At 47.8% G+C, this 11671-nt stretch overlaps 1 protein-coding gene across 2 annotated transcripts in view; it reads left to right on the forward strand.

The window, feature by feature from the left end:
• Window positions 1-10580, forward strand: part of RALA (RAS like proto-oncogene A) — a 61113-nt gene extending 50533 nt beyond the window's left edge. For both annotated transcript variants that reach the window (XM_069084391.1, XM_069084392.1), the window contains 4 exons: window positions 1111-1255; window positions 2412-2620; window positions 8297-8471; window positions 10395-10580. In XM_069084391.1, coding sequence (XP_068940492.1) covers window positions 1142-1255; window positions 2412-2620; window positions 8297-8471; window positions 10395-10517 — 621 coding nt within the window. In that variant the 5' untranslated portion in view covers window positions 1111-1141 and the 3' untranslated portion in view covers window positions 10518-10580. The remainder of the gene's footprint in view (window positions 1-1110; window positions 1256-2411; window positions 2621-8296; window positions 8472-10394) is intronic.
• Window positions 10581-11671: the final 1091 nt, after the last annotated feature.

An 11671-nucleotide genomic window follows, 5' to 3' on the forward strand; every position in this document is an offset into this window, starting at 1 on the left:
TGTGTGGCCCTGCCTCCCTTGCCAGGCTTCATGGTGTGGCTCCTCCTCCCTTGTCAGGCTTCATTGTGTGGCCCCGCCTCCCTTACCAGCCTTCAGCACATGGCCCCTCCTCCCTTGCCAGGCTTTGTCCGGCTCCTTTCCCTTGGCGGACTCTGTAATCGAGTGTTGCCGGACTTCTTGCAGCTCCTGGCTCTGTCTGGACGTTTTCGCTGGCTCAGCCCCAGGCCTGGAACTCCCCCTCCTCTCCTCTTCTGCCTTCCTTTCCTGGTTTCTTTCAGGTCTTACCAAAACCCCACTTTGTGCAGAACGCCCTTCTTAGTTCTCCTTGACCTCGGTGTCTCCCTCTGTGAGTGATCTTTCATTGAACCATCGATTGCTTGTCTGTGCCCCTCCCCCGTCAGAATGAGGGCTTCTTGAGGGCAGGGACTGGCCTTTTCCTTTCTTTGCCAGTGATTAGCTCAGTGGCTGGCACTTAATACGTGCTTGTTAACTTGGGTATGCTACTGTGGGCAGGGCAGGCAGTGGTGGTGGGTACTTCCTCACCAGGATTTCCCTGAACCAGCAAAATCACAGATCCTGTATTTTAAAAAAGGCAAAGAGGGGCGGCTAGGGGGCACAGTGAATAGAGTGCCAGCCCTGGAGTCAGAAGGACTATCGTCACCCACTCAAAATAACAACTTAGTTGTACTTTTTTTTAACCAACCATTTGCCAATTGTTCAAAAATTAATTTTCTCAACATAAGGAATAGGTATCATTTATCTGATGAATCAGTGTGGTTGAGCACTCGCTTGTGCAGGCTTTCTGCTGCCCAGTGCTGTGGGCACAGGCCTATGAGAGCTGACTCTAGTGACTGCTGGTCAGTGAGCCCAGCTCAGGCCCAGAGGTGGGTCTCTAGCAGCAGTAACAGGTCCTGTGCCCCGGGAGGCTGAGCTGCCCACCTGGGACACACACACAAGCACTGTCCCTGGGAGGGCCGTGCTGTTCCAGGGGCAGCTGCTGGGCAGGGTTTGTTATTTCTTCCCCTGAAGGCTGCAGGAGAGCTACAGTGATTCCTTGCCTGCAGCTCTGTGGAAGAGTGGGACTGAACATTTTGTTTTCCTTTTCTCTAGATTCTTCCTTCCTCCTGGGACACTTCCAAAGATGGCAGCCAATAAGCCCAAGGGCCAGAACTCTCTGGCCTTACACAAAGTCATCATGGTGGGCAGTGGCGGTGTGGGCAAGTCTGCTTTGACCCTGCAGTTCATGTATGATGAGGTTAGTGAAGCTCGCTGATCAGCACCATTACTGAAGTGGGGAAGGGGAGAACATTTCTAGAATGCCTGCTGTGTGCCAGGTGCTGGGGGAAGTGTTACAGTGATCTCCCTCGGTCCTCACGACCACCCTGTGAGGGGCGTGTCATCCTGATCTTCAGGTTACAGTTGAAGGAACTGAGGCTGAATTTGTTCTCAGGTCTTCCTGACTAGTGGCCCAGGCCCCAGCCACCAGACTCTGGGCAGCTGGAGGTGTCCCTGATGAGCCCTTTTCCAGCCTTCATGTTCTTACACTGTATTCAGGACTTGGCCCCTACAGCACTCTTGTGGGAGGGGAGAGGGGCTGGAGGGGCTGGAGCCATCATTCTCCTCATGTTACAGATGATCAGAGTGGCAGAGCCAAGGCTCAAGCCCATCTCTCTGCTGACTCCTTTCCCCTGGAGCATCTCCCTCCTACTCCTCTGTCTCTTGGCCGTGTCTCCCTAGGAAATGTCCTGCTTCAGTTTGGTAAATATTGAGCAGGCCTGCTGTGTAACACATTCCATAACTGCTTTGGCCTTGAGTGTCACTGTATATGAAGAGTAATGATCCAGTGGTTTCATGTATGTAAAGTGCTTCATAAGCCTGAAACCCTGTAAAAGGCCCCTGATGTTTTGCAGAGAATGGTTGTCGAGGTAGGCAGAGGGAGTTTCCACCCTGGAATTCCCACAACAAAGACCAGGGGTCAGGGATAGAAAAGGGGCCTCTGAAGGCCCTGAGCCTCGGGGATGTGAGAAGAGTCTAGTGAGCCGTCAGTCAGTGGGTGAGCAGGAAGCAGCGCCTTGACACGGCCTTTCTTATGTGGGACACCAGGAGGGTTGAGATGTGTGCTGTCTGCAGGTGAGGGATGATGGGAAGTGGGGCGGGCCAGAGCCAGGGCTCAGGGCCTTTGACTCCAAAGCCAGCTCTTCTTCTCCTGTAGCACACGGCCTCAGTCCTTAGGATAAGCCTGGAGCAGCAGACGAAGCCATTGAGTGAGGGGGCCTTTGTCAGTGCTTCCTCAGGCTTGCTCGTGTGCTTGGGTCAGTATGGGGCCACCCTGACATTTTGCCAGATGACAGATTGCCCTAGTGCCCCCCGCCCAGGTCAAGCCATTAAGATGTGGGTTTGTTCTTTTCCAGTTTGTGGAAGACTATGAGCCGACAAAAGCCGACAGCTACCGGAAGAAGGTGGTTCTGGATGGGGAAGAGGTCCAGATCGACATCCTCGACACTGCTGGGCAGGAGGACTATGCCGCCATCAGGGACAACTATTTCCGAAGCGGGGAGGGTTTTCTCTGTGTCTTCTCTATAACAGAGCTGGAGTCTTTTGCAGCAACTGCTGACTTCAGGTATATCCCAGGAACCCCGGCGTGTTGGCAAGCTTCACCTTCTGGCCCTGAAACTGGAGGGGATGTGTTCTCAGCCTCCTTGGGCTCTTACTCGTCCTCTCACTTTCTCTTTTCCATCATCACTGTCGAGTTCATGTCATAGCCTAAGATTCTACGCCAGTACATGTAGACAAGTGTGTCCTTTTAATACCTTGTGTAGCCTTCCATCTATTGAGACACGCTTTGTAACGTAGCTTGGCTTTGTGTCTGCCTCCCCTGCCCGACAGCCTTTTTTGGACTAATCCGGCATTTTTTTCAAGCCCCCAATGTTTGGGGGGATTTGGATCCCAAGGGGGGGAGCTGTTCAGTAGGTCTGCCCCTTAGCACCAGTTCTTGATCAGGACTGCTTGGGAGCACTGTGTTAAAGGAGCATGCCCTCACTGTAGGTTCCCCCAGTCCAGGCCAGGCTTCTTCAGAGGCTGGGGGCCACCTGTGTGTATCCCCCCTGCCCAGTATGACTTCTGGCACAGGCAGGGTGGGGGGAGTGGGAAGACGTTGGACTCTGTCCTCTGTTTCCAGCTTTATCCTTCTGAGAAAAATCAGTGACTGGTGAGAATTCTGGGATTTCATCACCTCAGACTAGGGTGTGCGTTAAAGCCACCACAGTATTCCCAGAACATACCTTGCATGTACTGTGTTTCCCCGATAATAAGACCTATCCCGAAAATAAGCCCTCCCCTTACTGTGTAAGATTCCTCTAAAATAAGCCCTCCCCCAAAAATAAGCCCTATTGAGATTGCTACTGTAGTGAAGGTGATCCCCTGCGCGACACACTACATTACGGTACCCTCTGTATGCACCGTCCCCAGGTGAAACGCACACCGCACTCCGAGCTGCATCCAATCAGAGCTGCAGCAGTGAGCGCGTCATCCTGTTCTTCCCCAATGATTCGCTTGCTGGCGCCATTGAGAGCAGTGCCGAGGAGGAGAGCTGAGGCAGGACAACATAAGCCCTCCCCTGAAAATAAGCCCTCTGGTGTTTTTCTTTCCAAAAAAAGTAATAAGACAGTGTCTTATTATTGGGGAAACACGGTAGTAGGGGCTTATTTATTATTTCCTTTGTTTTCTTGAATTGCGTTCATTTTTAAACATCTTTTGCTTTTTCAGTTGATACTTTTTTTTTACATAACAGTCATTCCCCAATATAGACAGCCCCTGGTTATGTACATTTTCTTTTTTAAAGTGCTTTAATTTTAGTTGTTTTGTTCTGGTCTTCCCCCTCCATACACACATGGTAGACATAGAAATGAGAGGTAATCACAGAGGGAAGGAGGGCCCAGCAGTGACTGACTGGACCAAGAGGCCTCTTGCACAGTGCATGGTTTGAATTGAGGCCTGAAGGAAACCAAGGAAATACCTTATGCATCTATACAGTTAGTTCTCTACTGTACTTTGGGTAGTTATTTTTTTCTTATTAAATTCATTCCTATTGTTCCATTTTAAAATTGCCAACCACACTGAACCAGCTCATGAAATCTAACCCTGCCATCTCATGGGGACTTGGTTAACACCTGTGATGATCCATTCCTGCCAGGGCTTTTTCTTACTTTTTTTATTTTTAACATTAAAAAAAATTGAGTCCCACATTTTCTCCCTCCTTTCCCTCCCCCCTCATTGAGAAGGCAGGCAGTTCAACATAGGTTATATCTGTGCAGTCATGCAAAGCATTTCCATTTTAGTCATGTTGTGAAAGAAGCAAACCAAAACAACAAAAAACCCACAAACAAAATAAAGTGAAAGTAGTATGCTTTGATCTGCATTCAGACTCCATCAGTTCTTTCTCTGGATGTGAATAGCACTTTTCCTTGTGAGACCTTTGAAATTGTCTTGGATCATCGTATTGCTGGGAAGGGCTAAGTCACTCACAGTTCCTCATCATACACTGGAACTGTTACTGTGTGCCTTGTCTTTCTGGTTCTGCTCCCCTCAGTCACATCAGCTCACATAAGTCTCGTCAGGTTTTTCTGAAGTCCACCTGCTCATCAATTCTTATAGCACAATAGTATTCCATTACAGTCATATGCCGTGGCTTGTTCAGCCATTCCCCAGTTGATGGGCATCCCCTCAATTTCCAGTTCTTTGCCACCACAAAAAAAAGCTGCTATAAATATTTTTATACAAATTGGTCTTCCCCCTTGTTTTTATGTCTTTGGGGTATAGGGTTAGTAGTGGATTGTTGTGTCAAAGGGTATGCACAGTTTTATGGCTCTTTAGGCTCTCCAGAATGGTTGAATCAGTTCACAACTCCACCAACAATGCATTAGTGTCCCAATTTTCCCACATCTTCTCCAGCATTTATCACGTATTATCATGTGATCATTTTCCTTTTCTGTCATATTAGCCAATCTGATAGGTATGAGGTGGCACCTCAGAGTTGTTTTAATTTGCATTTCTCTGATCAGTAGTGATTTAGAGCATTTTTTCATATGATTATTAATAGCTTTGATTTCTTCCTCTGAAAACTGCCTGTTCATATGCTTTAACCATTTATCCATTGGAGATTGACTTGTATTCTTATAAATTTGACTTAGTTCTCTATATATTTGAGAAATGAGGGATAGGCCACAATTTCATGGCAGAGTCTAGGGGTTGGTTGTGAACATACTTTCCTCATCTTCTGTAAGTCCTTTGAGGAAACTTTCCCCAAGATGGCACGGTTTTCCCTTCATTGGTGCAGATCACAGCTTAGCCATATCATAGCCTGTGTATTTGTCCATGACCATTCTCAAACCCCCTCCTCCCCTCAGGTTCTCCCAATCCACTGCTAAAGGTCTTCCATCCTGTATTTTAATATTTCATGGGTTCCAGTAAATAGACTTTATCCCTCACTTTCACTATGTGACAAACTCACCTTCTTTTCTGCTGATTCAATTGCTAGGTGATACAGTTTATGGTACTTCCTGTGCACAGGCTTTCATAGGTCATCTGCTGAAGCTTACATGCCTACCTCTCTCATTCTTGGGTTGAAGGTGTTGATTCTTGTGATGTTTCATGAGTCACAACTGAAAATTCCATTCCTGACAAAAATCCACTCATGTATTAAAGAGATGATGGTGGCCATTTAGAAAAGGAAGCAGTAATCACAAAAGCTTACACAGCCAGATAAGTGCCATGCCAGACTGACCTCACCTTTTTACACAGCGGGGGAATGGGGCTCCTGTTACAAAATAAAGTCAGCAATTGAGTGAAATCTGTAGAATTCATTTGCCTAAATCTCAACAAAGCATTTGACGAGTTTCCCACATCTTTGTGGATGGTAGTAGTCAGTACTTCATGGCAGCCCCCAAAGAGGAAGGAATCTTAGACTGAATTAAGAGAAACGTGGTATCCAAGAGGACTCTGCTCCACTGTGTGCTGATCAGCTCCTCTGCTGGGTTTTGGGAACCACATTTTTGGAAGGATATGAAGGAAGGAGAGGCTCTGGAGGGCGTCTGAGGGAGAGTGCCCCAAGGCCCCTGAGAACTTGCTGTGTGAGGTTCAGCTGAAGAAATAGCGTGCTTATACCAGAGGACAGAAGACCGAGTTTCCTTCGGAGTCAGCCCACAGGCCCACTTCTCTGAGGAAGCCTTTCCTGAGTTCTCTTCTAGTTAATGCTTGCTCACCCTCCTCCTCTTAGCTGTTTGATAGTGAATCTCTCTTTGTGGAATCTGAGCCTTTGGAGGTCAGGGACTGATTTTGTTCTGTCTTTATAGTTGACTGGCAGAAGCTTCAGACAGACTGTTGTTTGTCCTTCAGAGAGCAGCATGACATCAGGGAGGTGATACCATGACGTGCAAGCAAATTGGGTTTAAGTGAGGGAGGGCTGTGCAAAGTCACCAGCCTCACCTTGTCCTGTGGGGCCATCTGGGGCCAATGGCGAGATAGAGATCAGTATGACTAGATGGCCTTGGATACGATGTGGGATCCAGGCTAAGTAAGAAATAAGACAGGGAATGGCCTCTTCACCTCGTCAAAAAAACTCAATCCGGGCAGGGAACACTCTCAGAGTTTCTGGCCAAAACAGAAACGATTCCTGTTTACATTCACTCTAATATCAAAATTAAAGAAAAACTCTCACATAAAGGAGGGCTACTCAGAAGCAGAGTGATGTGTTCGAAAGGCTTCCTTTCCCTTGGAGTCTGGTAAAGGCTGACGTACCAGTGATTGAAGTGTGGTCAGATGGCCTCGACCCTCAGGCTCAGGAAGGGAAGACCTCCTCTCAGTCCCCATTCTGCCCCTCGCCAGCCTGTGGGCAAGTCCGTTGGCCTCTCAGGGGAGCCTTCCTCCCTTATTGGTAAAATGGTGATAGGAATATTTGCTCTCAGCACCTCCAGGCTAGTCAGCACATAATTGCTGATGCCAATCTTTTAAGTGTGAAAGCCTGAACATGTGCTCTGTGGCTTGGCCATGTGCCAGTGGCTTTTCTGTACTCTGTTTCTCATCCGACCAGTCTTGCTGAGAAAGCAGGAGGGAGGGGCGTCCAGCAGTTAGCAAGGCCCTGGCCCGTCCCCCAATGTAAAGATAAAGGTGAGAAGGGAAATCCTGTGGAGGATCCTTTTGCTTTTAGATTGCAGGGATTTGAATTGTTGGTCAGGATCAGAAGAAAACTGTTTCTTATTCTCTGGCATTAGCATCCCAGTGAAATCGGTAATGTCTTTGTGTTTCCTTTAAAATACAAACTGTGCCCCTAAGTGGTTAATATATTTGTTGCAGGGGGCAGTGCTGCATACAAACTCAGGCCCCCTTCCCCTTTCTTTTAGTTATTGACTCTGCTAGAAGGTAATGTATTCAGTTTGTGAGAGTCGTTTCTTCATTGATGAATTAAGAAAGGGCTGTCGGTCCAGCCCTAAACTCTGGGGACTCCCATTACTTCCAGAGGTCAGCACTCTGGCTGCAGCCTTCTTAACAGCACTGCCTTTCACCCATTTTCCAGCGGAAGCAACCAGCGTCTTTGTTCCAGCTCTTGTAGATGACTCCCCAGCCCCAGCCCCCAGGCCTTTGTTTCTGCTGTGGCCGATGCCTGAAATAACTTCTTTGTCTCAGAGTCCCTCATTGCCTTCGAGTGCCGCCTTTTGGCACTTTGAGGCCTTTGCTCCTCAACCAACTGCCACCTCCTCCCTCTACTTGTATTCCCTTTATACATGCTTAGTTGTACTCTGTGCATGCTTAGGTATGCTTGTGGGCTTGGCAGTAGAGTGTCGACTCCTTGAGAGCAGGCCAGTTTCCTTTTTGTCTTTTGTATCTCTTGGCCCTGGGCCTGGCACTTAATATAACAAATGATTGTTCATCTGCAGACAAGAAAAAATTTTAAAAAGTATTTCTATCTTTTTAATGAGAATCTGTCCAAATGACAAGAGGGCTGACTCAGTGTATAAAGACAGTATGAAATCCACTACTTTGTGTAGATTTCCATTTGTTTTTGTTTTCTTTTGTTTTTAATATCGAGAGAAAAAAATGTGATAATTTTCACTTTTTTTTTTTTTAAGCAATCTGGGTTAAGTAACTTGCTCAATGTTACACGGCCAGTTATTTTTTTGTGTGGGTGCCGAGTATCTGAGGCTGGAACCGATCCCAGGTCTCCCAATGCTGGGGCCGGCACTCTTACTCACTGTGCCACCTGGCTGCCCCTGATTTTCACTTTTGATTTCCTCTTTTCCAGGGAGCAGATTTTAAGAGTAAAGGAGGATGAGAATGTTCCCTTTCTTCTAGTCGGTAACAAGTCAGATTTAGAAGATAAAAGGCAAGTTTCTGTAGAAGATGCAAAAACCCGAGCCGACCAGTGGAATGTCAATTACGTTGAGACCTCGGCCAAGACACGCGCGAATGTTGACAAGGTAGAGGCCGGTGGGTCCTGCCCTTGGAGGTTGGGTTGGTGCCGGGTCTCTTTCCGTGGCTGACTGTACCAGCTTGGCCATGGCAGTAGACAGACAGCCTTGAGGGAGGCAGGCCTCAGTGCCTGACAAGGCCAAAGCTCACGCCCCAGCTCGCTGAGCATCCTTCTGCCCTGCTTCTCCTGGCCCTCTGCCGTGGTCATGTGACTCCAGGCTCCATCCACTAGGTTGGATTGCTCTGGATTCCCTTTGGGGCTTGATCCTTCAGGGTCAGGCTGATCCTCCTCTTTAAATCCATCCCTTTCTGGTGCTTGGTGGACTTGAGAGGAAAGCTGTCCCTGCTCCATGAAACATGTTTAGTGCTTCTTGAATCACGGTGGATATCTGGTTTGTCTGTGAGGACAGAGACGCATATTCCAGACAATCCTGTTCCATCTCAGTTTTCAGTACCTTGGTCTTTGGCATGCTATAAGATGGGGGGCTTTGCCATGTCTTAATTTGGGGTGTTTATAAATACATCCTTGAAGAGTTTTTAGTTTAATTAGCTGTGCTGCTCTTATGTCTCTCAACAGCATGGTTATTAAGATTTAATTCCTTTCACTACTGATTAGAGAAAAATACTTACGAAAAAGGACATTTTTAAGTGTGCTTTTCTGTCCAGTAATTTGAAGACCTTTTGTAGCCTGACGCAAGACTTCCAGAGGTGGGCCTGTTCCCTAGCTCCACGTTTGCTTTTCAAATGACAGCTGAATCAGTAATTCCTTTAGAATGCCGTCACTTAGCTAAGAGACTAAAACATCTTGTTCTGGTTTTGCTCATTAAGGAGCCCCCGGCCACTCCCAGCATGGATTGATTTGCTGGATAGTTTGACATGCTCTGATTTTTTAATTCAAAGTAATCTTCCCATGCTGAGAGAGTAGATGGGGCTCTGCCACTGTCCCCAGCATAGAGAGCGTGCTGTAGCCACAGAGTGTAGAAGTAAATGCAGTTAAGATAGGGTTGGGGGTGGTGCGGGGGGCTTGGAACAGAACCTGGCAGAAAGGTGGCCCTTAAGATTGAGTTAGCTTCTCCCCATGGCATCTGTGTGCTGAGGTTAAAAAGACAGTGTAGATATTCTTTTGTTCCAGACGCTCTCACTGGAACTCTCCTCCCATGGCCCCTCGATCTCAGAGGAGGGGGGGGTGTGAGGTAGAGGTTTGGGGAGGATGTAGAAGAGGTGACAGCCATGTATGCGGATAAAGGGGGTCAAGGCTTACTGAGCCCCTGAGAGGGAGACCATCAGGCTCCCTGTGGCAGCACGAGGACTCAACCTAGTGAGGCAGTGCAGGCTGGCACACACGGGGACAGTGTGGGCAAGACGCTGTGCAGATCTTTCTGCATTCTGCAGATGCTAGGTGGCAGCATTATTCACATTGTTGTTGTTAGATAGTAGCAAAAGCTTTTGGACCTGAAGCCCAAAGGACTTGGGTTCAAATCCCACCTCGGAGACTTGCAAACTCTGTGACCTTACCAAGTCCCTCCCTCTCTCTGGGTTCAGTTTCCCCATCTTGTAAAATGAAGGGGACGTATTTGGTAAACTCTAGGGCCCCTTCCAGCTCTGAGTCTGGCTTTGTGTTCTGGTTCCCAGGATCTGCTCAGTAGCTCACCTACTGTGGGACGCTGAGTGAGTCATCCTCTTTCCTGTGGATTTCTTGACCTTCAAATTGAGGGGGTTGGGCTCTGTGGTCCTCTAAGGCCCCCAGAACACATTGTTTCCTTCCCTTTAACTTACTTTTCCTCTCAGCATCCCCAGTCACACTCTCCTGTCCTCGGTGACCCATCCAGGCCAGAGGTCGCAGGCCACCCCTGTCTGCTCCTCGCTGCCTTCGTGTGAGACTGACTGTTCTTGCCCAGTCATCTAACAAGCATCTTGTTTGGTTGTCGTAGGTGTTTTTTGATTTAATGAGGGAAATTCGAGCTCGGAAGGTGGAAGACAGCAAAGAGAAGAATGGGAAGAAGAAGAGGAAAAGTTTGGCCAAGCGGATCAGAGAGAGATGCTGCATTTTATAATCCAGGCCCAAACTTCTTCCTTATCTCGACCACACTAATAAATATAATTTATAAGCATTGCCATGGAAGGCTCAAATGACTGAAATTACTTTTAAAATTTTGGAAATGGTCATGTATCACTCAAAGCATGAGTTGGGACTACACTGAAAGTCACTCACTGAAAAAAGAAACAGATTCATGTGGCTTCAGCAGAAAGCCCCGTTCAGCCCATTTCATAATCGCCTCCATGATCACAGCCCCTGAATGGAGAGTGTGAGTGAGCGAGAGAGCGAGCAAGCGTGTGCGTGGCGGGGGGTCTCGTGGGCAGTGTTAAAGATGGGGTGGGGTGGGGGTGGTTGAGGGAGAGCAGGGGAGAAAAGATGGCTTCCTATGGTTTCTTGTAAAGCATAAATTTTATATCATTTTAAAAGTCTTGATCTACTGCCTTGGAAAACAACAATTGTGAACATGATAGCCAAAAGAATAATGAGTGTCCAGCTGATTTCTGATGTTCTGAGAGATACAAATGACCAAGGAACAAAGGACTGTCTCTGCATCCATTTACAGAGAGAGCCTGTAATCAGCATGGATCTGTAATGCCGGGGGAGGGGGGGACCCACTGAGAGAAAGGAGGGGTGTCAGCTTGAATGGGGAGACGTTGAACATGCCTTAATTTATTTAATCTGAAAACTAGCAGATTGCTGCATGGTTCTGAGTCAGTTCTGTCCAAATACCTGGAAATCCGTGGGACTCCAGTTTCTGGGCCCATTGTAGACATGCACTGGAGTGGGAGGAGGCCAGTGTTTAGGTGCATGATTCTGGCTAAGTAGCAGAGCTGTGTGCTCATCTGAGTTTGGATCGTGTGCCATCCTCTTGATTCTTGAAACCAGGATCCAGAGCCAGTCACATTTAATCAAAGAAGCTTGAAAGGGAAGGCCCATATGGAATGATGGAAGATGAGCTCGACCTACATGCAGGAAGGTTCAGCCCAGGCCCCTCACAAGAGAACCTTCTTTCCTTATGTTTGGGCTTGAGTAAATCGGGAGCTACCCTTCAGTGTCTGACTTGTGTGCCTGGCTCTGGAATCGGGCCCAATGAGGACTTCTCCCCTCATGCTGAGGCCCGTGGGGGCCACTGATTAATTACTGAGCTTATGTTCACCAAGGGAACACAGT

The sequence above is a fragment of the Petaurus breviceps genome, unplaced genomic scaffold (genome assembly GCF_028583685.1).
Source record: "Petaurus breviceps papuanus isolate PSGF00001 unplaced genomic scaffold, PetGlider_PUasm1.0 174, whole genome shotgun sequence".
Classification (NCBI taxonomy): Eukaryota; Metazoa; Chordata; class Mammalia; order Diprotodontia; family Petauridae; genus Petaurus; species Petaurus breviceps.